Source organism: Arachis hypogaea, chromosome 5 (assembly GCF_003086295.3).
Source record: "Arachis hypogaea cultivar Tifrunner chromosome 5, arahy.Tifrunner.gnm2.J5K5, whole genome shotgun sequence".
Taxonomy (NCBI): Eukaryota; Viridiplantae; Streptophyta; class Magnoliopsida; order Fabales; family Fabaceae; genus Arachis; species Arachis hypogaea.
In genome coordinates, this window is record NC_092040.1 from 93,663,754 (window position 1) to 93,679,616 (window position 15,863).

At 28.5% G+C, this 15,863-nt stretch overlaps 1 protein-coding gene across 1 annotated transcript; it reads right to left on the reverse strand.

Moving 5' to 3' along the window:
* Positions 1–7,214: 7,214 nt before the first annotated feature.
* Positions 7,215–9,573, reverse strand: LOC112801987 (uncharacterized; the record flags this gene model as incomplete). Its single annotated transcript, XM_072237465.1, has 4 exons — positions 7,215–7,898; positions 7,982–8,068; positions 8,204–8,511; positions 9,279–9,573. Coding segments are annotated over 4 exons (702 nt in total), but the record flags the coding sequence as incomplete, so codon positions are not given.
* Between the last annotated feature and the right edge of the window lie 6,290 nt (positions 9,574–15,863).

The following is a 15,863-nucleotide window of genomic DNA, read 5'->3' on the forward strand; positions in this document are numbered from 1 at the left end:
GATTCTCTTATTTGAAAATTCGATGAAACTAATTTTCCTGATGGTTCTTTTAGTAAAAGAACTGGGTTTTCAATAGCTTTATATTTTGGTATTTCTGTTTTTACAATTTTCTGAAATAATTCATCGACATAAATTCTTTCTCTGTTTTTAAATATTATACTATGATGGCTATTTGTTAAAGCATAATTTATTGCATATGTAATTGAAAATGGTTCATCGTCTTGTTCCATTAGATTCTTTCTGTGAAATTTATAAGCCAAACTTATAGATCTTCCAAGATTTTCAGTTGATAAAGGTATAGCATATCCAAGATGGGCATTGAATTTACGTTTGCCAAGTTTCCATGAACAATTCCAATTATTTGATCTATTGGGTCATCAGTAATTCTTTTGTCACAGATTGCTAAGCTTATTGGTGAATTAATTCCTTTCATGTATGTGGATTTGATTAAGACTTGTATAGTACTAATATGAATCCATCCAATTTTAGATCTTTTTTGTTGATCCTTAATTTTCTCAATCTGTTTACTCAATTCTTCATCATTTATCAGAGCTATTTCAAGTTCTCCATTAGCAGATTTTATCTTTATAGGGGCTTCAAGTTGAATTTTTCCATAGTATATTATATTTTTTCTATTAAAAACTTCTTTTAAAAGACTTTGTTTATTAAAATTTTCATTTGATTTGAGATTTAATTCTGTTTTTAGAACAGCTTGTTTTGCATTATCTAATAAGGCAGATAGTCTATAATAATCAGATTCTTCCGTTAATTCTAGACTTTCTAAATAATTCATAACTATGAGATTAAGATAAATGCGTACCTTTCTGGAGAAAAACTTCCTTTATTTAGAATATTTTACATAAGATGTTTTTATCTCCAAAGGGGAGATTGTAGATACTAACTCCAGAGGGGAGTTTAGAATTGGTTTTTCCTAAGGGAATTCTTCTTCAAACTATAGAATCGCCTCGGCCGCTTCCTCCTTGCTCTCCTAGCATATGAGTACTCTTAGCCTTCTGCTTTCTATTGTTTGATGCCTTCTACAATTGCCTAAGCAACCTATTTATAATGGTTGGGTCTGATGGACAATTCCCATCCTTACCCTTCTTATGACGTCATTGCTTACGTCATTGTTTATTATCTTGCACCAGCTACATTGTTGGTGCTCTATGACCTAAGCGCTTACGTCACTATGCAATAATGTTGAGAGATGCTTCAGATGTGCTGTCCTCCTCTTTCATCATGTGACCTTCAGATGCGTTATCTTCTTCCTTTATCATGTGGGTTGATTCCGTTTTATTATTGCTTTCTTCAGATAACTCTGAGACACATAGCTGGCACTTGTGGTCTTCTCTGTCTTTTATCAAATAGTAGAGATTCCTCTTTATCCCTTCGGGGAGCTTTTCTAAGAGTCCAGATAAGTTGTAGAATGCTGATTCAAATTCTACTAAGAGTCTCATCTCTCTTTCTTCAATTTCATTCCTTTTACTGGACACAAGCAAAGTATTTCTGCTTTTATAATTGATTCTTGTGTGAGATTCCCTTGTTATCTTTTGAGTTCGTTCGAAGACCCTTGCTAGTGTGCTGGCTAGTCTTCCTTCATGATTGTAGATTGTTAAATCTTGAACTTGATCAATTGGTTGAAAATTTCCTGGGAAGACGGACATGAAGATCACTTGATGTGCTGGAACCAAGCATTCTTCTTCTTCATTAAAAATAGGTTGACTATTCGTAAATTTTAGGGATATATCCCTTGGATTTACATTGTCAATCATATTTTTAAATCTTTTTACTGCATCAATAAATCCTGCAGGAAACTCACTAATAATTTTTAAATCATTAAAAATTAAGATTGTATCAATTAATCCATACTGGAAAAACTGATAGGTGTCAGATGGGGAAGCCTCTGGAAATATAACCAACTTTGTTAGCTGTTCTTTGGCAATAGGATAATATCCCAAGATCGCCCTTTTTTCTGCAGTCCAATTCAAGACTATGTTAAGGGTTTCTCTGAGATTTGATCTACAAACCCTTTTCTTTTCCTTGATTTTAGCCCTTGTAGGAATGTTTCTTATTATCCCTGTTCTCTGGGTTTGAATTGGAGCTTTATCTGCTCTTTTTAGGGTTTGCTCTGGATGAAGAGCTTCATATTCTCTAAAAGATTCCTTTGCCTCTTCCAGTGTTAAAAACCCTCCTTTATGAATTATCCTTGATTGCTGTGTAAATGGTGCTGCTTTTTCCCAGGCATCATATACTCCTTTCATGGGGCCATTATAAATTACATAATGTTTTTTATCTTGGGTGGATTTTTTGATAATTTCAGCAATTGTTTTATTTTCTGGAATTTTTTCCTCACCTGATTTGTCCACCACGCTTAGCTGGCTGAACTCTGATAGTTTTGGTTGTTGTGTTGATTTCATTGCTTCGATGGCCTTCTTGAGGGATTGGATCTGTGTCCTTATTTGCTGACAATGCTTGCATTTTTTGAGTTCTTGTTCGTATTTTTGAATTTCTTGATTTAATGCGTTGTAGACGAACTTCATTCTCTTGTTAATGTATCTGCAATAACATTTTTGTCACCCTTAATATATTCAATTTTTATTGGATATTGTAATAAAAATAATTGCCATCTTACCAATCGTCCATGATTATAATCAACTTTTAAATTATATCGTATGAAACCTGTTAAATAACTTGAATCTGTCCTTAATGTAAATTCTTTGGGTAGTAAATCAATTTTCCATTTCTTAAGAGATTTAATTGCTGCTAGAGTTTCCCTTTCATGAGTAGTATATACCTGTTCTGTTGGAGTAAAAGTCCCTGAAATATACCTGCAAAGTAATTCCTTTGGGGGATATTTAGAATCTAGTGATTCTTTTTCTTGTTCCAAACTTTTTATAGCTTTCTTAGCTTTTAGACATCCTGACCAGGTTATGTCTGAAGCATCTGTTTCTACTATTAAGTAGTCATTTTCTTCTGGAATATAAAGTTCTGGAAGTTTTTCACATAATTCTTTAATTCTTTGAATTTGTATGCTATCTTTTTCATCCCATTTCCATACTTTTTTAGTACTTATTTTTGGAAATAGGCTTTTAGTGTATTCTGTTATATTCTTTAAAAATCCCTTATCAGAAATATAATTTATACACCCTAAAAATTTTTGTAATTGTTTTCTATCTTCTATTTTATTAGGAAATAAATTTACCTTTTCTAGAACATTTGGTTGAAGTTTTAGCTTTCCTTGAGTAGATAGAATTAATCCAAGGAACTCTATTTCTTGTTTTGCTATTCTTGCTTTCTTTTTACTAAGAACTAATCCTTTTTCCTTGCATCTTTCTAAAACTATTAATAATTTTTGAAGATGATCTTCTTTATCCTGTTTTGTAAAAATTAGTATATCATCAATGTATACTAGAACAAATTCATTTAACTCTTTTAGATTTTCTTCCATAAATCTTTGATAAATACCTGGGGCTTGCTTTAATCCGAATGGTAATACATTCCATTCATAAAGCAACACACTTGTTGATTCCTTTGTCGGGCAAGTAAAAGCAGTTAATTTCTTTGTTTCTTCGTCTAAACGAAGTTGCCAATATCCTAATTTTGCATCAAGAGATGAAAACCAAGTTGCTCCTTTGATTTTTTCTAAAATAGAATCTTTTCTTGGAAGTTTATGAGCATCACCAATAGTTGCTTCATTCATTTTCTTATAGTTTATTACCATTCTTCGTTTTCCCCTTTTAATTTCATTATTGTTTTCAACGTAAAAAGTTGGAGCCGCATGAGGACTTTTACTTAATCTTATAATTCCTTTTTCCAAAAGATCTTTACACTCTAATGAGAACTCTTCTCTATCTCTCGCGGAATAAGGAATTTTATTTGGAACATTTATCTCTTTTGTGGGATCTTTTAATTTAATGCTTACTAATTCGTTATTTGTATTTTTAATATCTAAAGGATTTTCAGCACAAATTTCATCCAAGAGTTCTTCTATCTTTATTTCAAGATTATTTTTTGGAATATTTATCTGAAAGTATAGATTTAAATAACATGTTTCTAATATAGAAAATATTTTAAACTTTAAGATCTTATCTATAGTAGTAGTTGGTATTTTTATACGTTTTGATTTTTGATTTATTAAAGAATCGTGTGGAGCTTTTAAAACTATATATGTTAATTCTTGAATGAATGGATGATATAGCTTTAAAAAGTTATTTCCTATGATAAAATCCATTCCAGAATCTAACATATATATAGATGGAACAATGAACCTATAATTTTGAATAAAAATTTCAACCATCTCTGCTTTTTGGTCAATTTTATGTATTGATTTGTCAGCTATTCTAACTTTTAATGGTTTCTTTAATTTTTTCCAATCAAGTTTTATACTTGAACTAGCAAAGCATTGTGTTGCCCCAGAATCTATGAAAGCATTTATAAACTTTTCTGTTATTTTTATAGTAATAAATGTAGCATTATTACTCAGTCTCTGAGTTTGTTTCCGAGACATATTCAAAAATATAGTCTAAGTTATCATCAGATTCTTCTAATGGTTCCATGAAACAAGATTTAGCAATTTCTATTTGTTTAGTAAGATCCTTTTTATCCTTCTTTTTCGGGCATTCATTTGCGTAGTGTCCTTCTTCTTGGCAATACCAACATTTACAATTTTCTTTTTTATTTGGGCAATAGTTATTTCTTTGTCTTTTGTTTCTATTGTTATTTTCTTTTCTAAAATATCTCTTTTTTCTCCAGTTTGGATAGTATTTTCTTCTTCTAAATTGATATTTTCTTTTTCTTTGAAGATTTTTATTAAGACCATATTTTTGAGGTATCTCCTCATTATCCTGACAGCAAATTCTGATTATATTTGCAAATCTTTTTTGAGTTGCTTCTTGCATACAACGTTCTTTTATTTCCTCTCTTATAGCAGAGGTTGCTCCACCAAAATTATTTTCAATTGTTCCTCTATTTATTTCTCTTATAAATCTTCCCATTATAAATTCATTAGCAGGATATGGAAGTCTTGTTATGTACATACTAAGATAATGATTTTTATCTTCTTCTTTTAGTTTGTAATAATGCATTCTATATTCACATATATAGGACTCCACATTACATAAATCATATATCTGAATATTAGCTAAATGGTTTTTTGCTTCTTGATATTCTTTATTATAGACTTCTTGTCTATGATCTATAATATTTTTTCCAAAAAATTCTTTATATAGAATCATCATTATATATAATATCTTATCATAAGCTGTTGTTTTTGTTTCTAATTCTTCTATTATTTGGTTTTCTATTGATGTCATATAATCTCTTATAGTTCCTTTAGTGTGAAACCCTATGTAATTCCAAATGTCCCTTCCAGACAATTCACCAAGTTTTGGATTAGTAAAGGCTTCTAATAAGAAGGAATTCAACCAGTTTTCGAAAATTTCTTTTTCGTTCTTTTTGCAGTCTAAATCGAGCATTCTTTCTCCTTCCATTTCTTGGATTTTAGGAACGTATTTTGATGGTATTTTTGCATATTTTGAATCTTTATTTATAAACCCTTTTTTAAAAGCATAATTATCAAAACCTGTTTCCCATTTAAATTGAGATTGATTATCCTTAGATGTTCCAGCTTCATTTTTTACTTGTATTGGAATAGCTGGTTCTTCGTCACTTGAATAATCTAGAATGTGTTCTTCATTTTCTATATTTTCAGAATTTACTAATTCTTCCTCTATTTGAAAACCATGTTCCATAATATTATTTTCTTGAGCCATTTTTAATTGTTTAAAAAGCATTGTAACTTCTTCTAATTTTTCTTCAATATTCATAATTTTAGTGGTGGTTTTACTTTTAAATCTGTTATGTTAATTATGTTTTGGAATTTTTCTTCCTTGGGATTCTCTTTTTCCTTATTTCTTTGAAATTTTATGGATGTTAATATTTCTTCAAGCATATCTACTATAGAATTTAATTGTGGGTTAAAAGTATGATATAGATGTGGGGAATCATTTCCATGGTAACATTTTTTAGAAATTCCATGTGAAAAATAAGTTTTTTCAGGTTTTTGAATAAAACTTATAGTAAAATAAAGATTTTGAGAAAAATCATTTTGTATTGATTTTAAGAATTCGGTGTCATTACAATTGACATTAGTTAAAATCATTAATTTTTGATCTATTAATTTTGATAACTTAATTATTTCTTCTCTTAAATCTTCTAATTTACTTTTTTTCCATTAGGTGACACTTTTTTTTGTGAAAGATTACACTTTTAAATTAAAAGTGTAACCTTAGCCACCACTAGTTACCATAGCCATAGCCACCAGAGACTTGGCTTATATATATATATATATATATATATATATATATATATATATATATATATATATATATATATATATATATATATATATATATATGTTTGAGCTATATTATATATGAAATAGCATATTTTAGTTTCACCCTTGTTTTTATCTCTGTTTCACTGCAATTATTATACGTGACATATAGTATTATACTCATATGCGCAATTACTGTTTCTTAATATATAAGATGTAAACTATATATTGTGCTATTTTGTGTAAAAAAAAAGCTGAGATTGATCCAACACTCATACAACCTGGATGGAGTTACTAATAAATTTATAAATGGAAGATGGAGACTTCCCTCAACCGGTAATTAATTAATTATTTCTTTTTATATATTTTTTTCAAGCACTTGGCCAAAAAAAATAGGTTTAATTACTTTACTGGTCCTATAGTTTTGCGAAATTTTCAATTAGTTCTTTATATTTTTTTTCCTTTTAATTGGGTCCATATACGTTATTTTTTTTTCAATTTAGTCCCTATTAACGTTAAACGTCAAAAAAATGTTAGTGAATTGTGAAATTACTTGTATACCCTTAGGGACCTAATTGAAAAGAAAAAAAGTATAAGGATCTAATTGAAAATTTAGTAAAATTATAAATATTCAATGAAAGATATTCCTATAATCCCTATTCACACTACAAAAAATTACCAGAATAGCGACCGATTTAGTGATTGATTTTTCTTGAAAATCAGTCGCTGAACCCTTTAGCCACTAATTTCTGAACTAAAAATCTAAATCGGTCACTAACTTGGTCATTGTTCCTAATTTTATAATTATAAATTTTTACTAATTTCATATTAACAACTATTAAAACTAAATTTTCATAAATAATTATATTTCTACAAAATATAAAAGGAATTGAGTATAGATTAATTTTTCAAATAAATACCACAACATTTACAATGTCTACATAGAAATATAGAATTTAACATATTGAAAATTCTTAAATACATTAAATTTATGATCCACAATCTAGACTAAAATATGGTAAAAATAATTCATGAACATAACTATACTCTATTCAATATCTACTTAGACCAAACAATTGTATCTATCTCAATTTGTCAATTTGTAAAGTCTGGTATAACATTCCAACTGAAAAATTGACTTAAAGATTCTTCACCATAGCAAGGTGCTTCATGCATGCTGTTGTACAAAGCTGAATCAAACTTTTAGGCCCTCATAAAAATAGAAGCTCAACTTAGATTCCATACTTATGTTCCAAAAGGACATTCTCTTCCTAAGTCTCCAGCAAAGAGAACACCTGCAACCAACATATCACTCTCAATTAAAACATAATAGTAGAACAAATCTTGCAGTATGTGAAAAAGCTCAAATCCCATGTACTCTTCAAGTTGTTTTCCTAATGAATCACAGAATCAGCAAAAATTAATGTCTTAATCAATAAATGTTACTTGTTCTTCATCGACGAAATCACAACGGAGGAGTTACAGCTAGAAATCACTGACATTTCTAGTTCCATTCCTTTTCCATATTTTGAAACTTATCAATCTCCAAACTTTAGACCAAATGCTGAAATCACAATGAGCCAACTTTAATATCAAATGCTGAAATCACAATGAACTAAACAGATAAGCCACAACTACAAAATATACCTTGCTAAAGTAGCCAGCCAACAAGGTGCTATGAGAAAGATTAGGCTCCAAGAAGGAGAATAATTTTGTTGAGCTCGATCTCTCAGACTAAGAAGAGGAAAATGGCAAATTATCAATTAATTTTATTGAATCATATGCAAATGGTGGGCATGAAAATTGGGTAAGTATGAAAAACATGTACAACACTATGAAATTTATTTCTAGAAGGGAAATGAGACACACAAGTTGATGAGTCGAGGTGACGGCGAGGCGCGGCGAGAAATACCGGAAGCGTCGTAGCACAAGGAGACAAAATGCAGGAACAAGGATAAGTCCTGCTACAACCATTTTCTCCATGGGTTGGTTATGTGAATGACTATGGCCACCCTTTCCATTTAAAAACAAAATAACATAACCACCACCAAGAACTACAAGTAGCATTGATGCAAGCTTATACACTGTTTCTTCACCAGCAATGGTGTTTGCCATCGTGATTGCTGTTATGCCAAGCAGTGAAGTGGATATTACATGCAAAATTGCTCCAAGCGCAGCTGCATGAAGAAAATGGATTAAGTACAAAATGTAATGCCGAGAATGATGCAAATAATGATGCCATAATAAAACAACTCGATATATTATCTTCTGATGATATCGTATCAACAAACACAACAAACAAGTAAAAGAAAGAAAGAAAGAAAGAAAGAAAGGAATGACTAGCACCGAATCAATTATTAAGCTAAGAGTTAGACTATGATCCAATAGAATATTATGATGGGAGGTTAATGACTACCACCAAGGTGCAACGATTCATGACACACTCCATGAGCAAACTTTTCTCTTTTTTCCTCTTTCCGGGACATAATTCTAACTCAAATCCTGACACAATCACATCATTGAATACGAAAAATAACAGAAAGAAAGAAAACATTGAATAGCAGATGAGCAAGTTATGGGCATAAGCATTCAGCTAGCAGCACTTAAATGCATTACAAATTGGGAACCAAAATTTAAAAAAAAAAGATAAATTTATGAAATAAGAAGGCTTAAGCAGTGATTATGAAGTACTTTAGCAACAAATTATACTATTACTGCTTATTTGAAGGTTCGTTTGCTTTCAGCATCTTCTGGTAGTTCTTTAATAATGTAGCGTAACAACTGTTCAACCTGAGCTCGATCTCTCAGACTAAGAAGAGGAAAATGGCAAATTATCAATTAATTTTGTTGAATCATATGCAAATGGTGGGAATAAAAATTGGGTAAGTATGAAAAACATGTACAACACTATGAAATTTATTTCTGGAAGGGAAATGAGACATACAAGTTGATGAGTCGAGGTGACGGCGAGGCGCGGCGCAGCGAGGTGACGCGAGGCGAGGCACGGTGAGGGCTTTGACAGGCAAACAACGCAGAAGACCACAGAATAGAACAGAGCAGCGCAGGGAGAAGGATGCGACAGACGGCCGACCACCAAGCCTCCGCCACAGACGACGACGACGACTATGGATGAAGACTACGGACCGATAGAGAAGAAGCGCAGGGCACACGACCTTCACAGAGCAAGTTAGGGCTGGATAGGGTTTTTTTTTTATTTGGGATAAAATATCAGGAGTATTTTTGGTATTTTAAAAAAATAGATATATGTTCAATTAGCTACTCTAATTAATTCATAAGAATATTCGTTTTTTAAATAGAATATTCTGTTATTTTAAAGGTTATATTCACGGTAGGGATTTAATTGAAAAAAAATTTAACGTATAGGGACCCAATTAAAAGGAAAAAAAGTATAAGGACCTAATTGAAAATTTCGCGAAACTATAAGGACCAATAGAGTAATTAAACCAAAAAAATAATATATATTTACTACTCACCAACATAATTTTAATAATTTTTAAATGAGTAATGTTACATATCCACCAAAATCAGTTATTAAAATCAGCACCAACATAATTTTAATAATTTTTAAATGAATAATGTTACATATCCACCAAAATCAGTTATTAAAATCAGTCATCAGTATAAATTATATATTGAAATATAAATACATATTAAAAATAAATTAAACTACAGATATATTTATACACAAATATATTAGTGATTGATTTTAGTGTATAAATAATATTTTTGTTTTCGAGTACATATATACAGCCATACAGGTTACCACAGAAGTGGTTTTTAGGAATTGCTTCGTGAACTATGCTTTGTATCTAATGATATTTTCTATTTGGGCTCTGGGAGAATATCGCAGAAGAGTTTTACATGCATGAACCACCACATTTATGGCACCAGATTCGGTGGTTCTAAAACGTTTGGACCATTAAATGGTCCCATAATAAAACATATTTTTTAAGTTTTTTTAATAACTGCTAAATAATTTTTTTAAATTTAATTACAAATTAATCCCATAAATTTTATTTAATTATAAAAATGATTTTTTATTTTATAAATAATTATTTTATCATAAATCTATCATGTTTATTAACAATCAAGAACAAAAACAATAACGAATTAGATCTTCCATTGATCTTAATAAAATTTTTGGCTATTCCAATCGATTAAAAGATTAAATTTGATCCGTCACGTTTGTGAGGAAACATAAAATCGTGTTTCCTTAAAAACCAATCGATTGTATTACAGTTTACCACTATACAATCGATTGAAAATTGTTGGATAGCGTATTTTTCGCAAAAATCAATCGATTGGTCATATTATCCAATCGATTGAACGATGACTAATAATGTGTGTTTCTTACAATTCAATCGATTGTTTAGAATTTCCAATCGATTGAATGCTTCAAAACAACCTGAGGTCTCACAATTCAATCGATTGCTTTTGTTACTCAATCGATTGAATTCACCAAAACAATATGAATTTGCCTAATTCAATCGATTGAAGTGTGCTACCCAATCGATTGAAATATGTACTACGCCTATTTCAATCTTGTTGTCGTTTTAGAAATTATCTTGTTATTCATCTATCTTATCTTTAAAAATTCTATCTTCAATTTTTGCGGTTTTATTTTGATTTAGATATTCTAATCTTATCTTTTCCTTAATATTAACATTATAAATTGGTGATAATCCATCACCAATTATTCAATATCACCATTGAAATCGTGTATCATTTTCTTTGATTATTAAAAATTTCATTGTTTCTCTTTGGAACATCCATCTACATAATATCCAATTTTTTTAATTTTTTATCCGTCTATTTAATATCCATTATTTCTTCATCGTTAATCACCGTTGAATCAATCAGCAAAGGTCCAATCAAGCTTTTTATTGTAGTGTTCAGAGAATAAACCATCGTTTTGATTACAAAATGGAGGTCAGTGAATAGAATATCTAATTTTGCAATTATTCGTTTCGATACTTTATTAGTGAAATTGATTGTGTAATGAAAAAATATTTTTTTTTTATCTTTTATTAATTCACAAACGTTGAGAAATACTAAAAAGTAAATAGATGTTATTATTTTTTATTATTAATTAGCTAGCAATCAGGGACGGACCTAGAGGGGGTGGCCTGGACACCCCAAAATTTTAAGAAATCATACTTATTTATAACAATATATAATGTGAATACAGAGTGTTTGGTATCCAATATTTTTTTTCTATTTTATCCCTATCTTTATAATCTAAAACTCACTCTCAATCGTAAGATTATAAAAATGACTCCACTTACACTATAGTTTAAACAAGGTAATTTTTTTTAATTAAATGTACAAAGAATAATTTTTCTCTTTAAATTATTATCATACTATTTTTATAATATACTCTTGATGCTTATATGTAATATATAATGATAATTAGTGTCTAAAATTAAATTTCAATATTACTTTTAAAGAGAGGTTTATTATTAAAAAAATCTTTTGTCAATTTCATTAAATAAAAAAATTTCTACCTATTTTTTTTTACAATAACCTCGTTAAGATATTCTTATTGGATGTAAATTATTGTTACAAATATTTTTATTAAGATATGTTTTGAAGGAATAAAAATAAAATAGTTCAATAAGGATAATTTTTTTAAAAAATAATTTTACACTAATAATTTTTCTCTTCAAATTATTAACGTACTTTTCTAATATACTCTAAGTGTGCTACCCAATTGGTGATGGATTATTCAAAGAAAAACAATGAAATTTTTAATAATCAAAGAAAATGATACACGATTTCAATGGTGATATTGAATAATTGGTGATGAATTATTCATCAATTTATAATGTTAATATTAAGGAAAAGATAGGATTATAGTATCTAAATCAAAATAAAACCGCAAAAATTGAAGATAGAATTTTAAAGATAAGATAGATGAATAACAAGATAATTTCTAAAAACGACAATAAGATTGAAATAGGCGTAGTTCATATTTCAATCGATTGGGTAGCACACTTCAATCAATTGAATTAGGCAAATTCATATTGTTTTGGTGAATTCAATCGATTGAGTAACAAAAGCAATCGATTGAATTGTGAGACCTCAGGTTGTTTTGAAGCATTCAATCGATCAGAAATTCTAAACAATCGATTGAATTATAAGAAACACACATTATTAGTCATCGTTCAATCGATTGGGTAATATGATCAATCTCCAATCGATTGAGTTATAATTCAATCGATTGGTTTGATAGTCCAATCGATTGGTTTTCAAGGAAACACAATTTTATGATTCCTCACGAACGTGACGGATCAAATTTAATCTTTTAATCGATTGGAATAGTCAAAAAATTTATTAGGATCAATAGAAGATCTAATTCGTTATTGTTTTTGTTCTTGATTGTTAATAAACATGATAGATTTATGATAAAATAATTATTTATAAAATAAAAAATCATTTTTATAATTAAATAAAATATATGGGATTAATTTGTAATTAAATTTAAAAAAAGACTATTTAGCAGTTATTAAAAAAACTTAAAAGACATGTTTTGTTATGGGACCATTTAATGGTCCAAACGTTTTGGGACCACCGAATCCTGAGCCCACATTTATAATAAGGTAAAAACTCAGGTGAAGTCGACTCCACGTGAAGTTGATATCTGAGAGAAAATATTTTAAAGATATTTTTAATAATTAACTTATTATTATTATCATGTTAATTTTTATATAATTTTCACTAAATTTTTAAATAGATTTTATAGTAAAAATTTATAATTAAATTTTTATACTAAACAAAAATTATATTTGGATTTTTATTAATTTTTATTTTTCAAAAAATACAATAATATTAGAACATTTACTTTTAACATGCTTCATAATTTACTCTACATCAAATAAAAATAAAAATATTTTGTATGTTTTAACAAAAGTTAATTAGAAAAGGCCTAATGAAAAATATTTATTTAATATAAAAATTAAAATATAAATTTTTAGATTATAAATATTTAATTGAAATTAGGTGAAATTATAAGAATTTACAAAACAAAATTAAATCTTATTATTATTATTATGTAATCAACAAACATATTAATACAAATAACTATTAACAGAAAGTGTTTTGCTAAAAACCAATCAATGAGATGAAAAAATTTTCAAATAATTTTCAATAAAAGAAACCCATAAAAGTAAGTTAAAGTATGGGTCTGAGTTTTCTCGAGTGAAGCAGATAAAGGAAGGAATGATCATATCAAACCATAGAACGAGAAAACTGAAAAAGAAGAATAAGGAAGAAGAAATAGAATTCATTGATTGATATTTTCTCTTAGTATCCTATTTTGATTACAACTGAGAGAGAGATTTATGAGGAGTGAAGATTATTATGGCCCGTAACAGAAATCAGAAATAAAAAAAATATTGTCATAAAATTATTTTTTTTAATTTAAATGGATATAAAAAGATACATGAATAATTATATCTTTAATATATTTTAAATAAAAGAATAATACTACACATTCAAGTGTTTTTATTAACTAAATTCAACTAAGTTGGTCTAACATCAACAAAATTTAATTACGGATAATATTATACTAAGTTTTATTATTTAACTTGGTTAAATCAAAATTCTAAAAACCGAATCGATCATCAAACTACTTGAGCTATTAATTTATTGGTTTATAAATTCAACCGATTCAACCGTAATTTAACCGAAATAACCGAATTATAATAAAATAACATATCAAATTTTAAATAAATATACAAAAATATAAATATATTCTAATATAAATCTTAATTATATACAAATTAAAAGTATAATTCTAATTAAAATCTCATAATTACATTTAAATACAATACATGAGTCAAATATAAAAAAAAATATCAATTTGGTCAAAATTTATATGCATATAAAATTTATAATATTATATAAAATTTAAGATAATCACGAAAAACAAAAAAATTATTGAATTAACTAAACCAATAATAAATATTCAATCATCTACTTATCTAGTTAATTTAATTCATCTATTTTTTCTATAACAAAAGATTGGTCATTATCAAGGTCCATATTCATTTGTGAACTTGTGTAAAGCTATAATTTAACTTATCAAAGCATGCCAAACATCTCTCCTCATTTCACCTTCTAAATCAATGAATTCCAGTATTCAGCTATTTGACCTAAGTATGATATAAAGTAGAAGTATCAATTATTATTAGACAGTAATATTAAAAATTCAAAATGTATATAGCATCCGATTCTCGATGGAACAAAGCATACTTATTGTGAGACAGAAGAAAGAAAAACAATAAAGTCAAAAAGTGCAGACCCTAAAGGCCCAACCGTTGCATTCTCTATCTTTAATCCTTGTTGTGTAAGATCCATTCTCATGGCTCTCTTCTCTCCCAATAAGTCAACTACTTGAACGTGTATTTGAAGTTATCAATAGAAAAAGATAATGATCCCTTTCTCCTTGCAGAAGAACTATTCTAAACCCCTCCTTCTACTCATAATGAACAAATAGAAATTCAACAAACTTTTAACAAAATTTTCAGCATAATTTCAATAAAGATTAACAAGATTTTCAGCTAATCACAATTTTAACAAAATTTCAGCACAATTTTAACAAAGATTAAACATCTTTTTTCAAAAATTAACCCAAAAAATACAATAACAATACAAATATCACAACAATCTAATAGCCTTAGGTGTTTTTTAGTTGAGACTCTCATCCATTCTTAAAAATCATCAGCAATCCAATAACAATACAATCCAATTACAATATCACAGTATCACAGCAACTCACTCCAATCCAGTAATCTCAAGTCTCAACAGTCAAAATTATTCAACAATTATTCAATTTAGGAACAAGTCCACATATTAACTAACAACAATTATTCAGCAATTATTCAACCCAGTAACAACAACAAGATTCACAGACTAACTAACAAATAACATCAATTATTCAACAATTATAGTTTAAAAAATTAATACCTAGAACTAAATGCTAGAACATAACAGAGCAAATCAGCAGCAAGAAAGGAACATGGCACGAACGCGATGGAACAGAATTGGCGCCAATGAGACAGTGGCTGCGAGACGGAGGCAGGAGGCGAGGCCTACAATGGTGGTTTCGAAGCTCAAGCGTGGCTGCACGATGGAGGAGAACGATGTTGCGATAGTGGCTTCAAAGCTCCAAGTTGCGACGGCGGCGGTTGCTTGACACCCAATACATATTTAAAAGTCTCAATTGACTATTAACATGTTTAGTTTATAAAATTAGAAAAAAAATTAACCCCAAATTAAGGAATTCCAATGCCTCAAGTTCTTCCCATAATTAAGTTTTGATTTGATCTAGTTTCATAAATTTATTATGTTAATAGTCAATTAAAACACATAAATATATATTGGAGTGTCATTTAATGTGTCATATTAGTAAATTTTGACATTATCAACAAATAAAATGACAAAAAAACTAACATAACTACTTTAAAAATTTTAAAAAACAAATTTGATTAAAATATTTTTTTGAAAT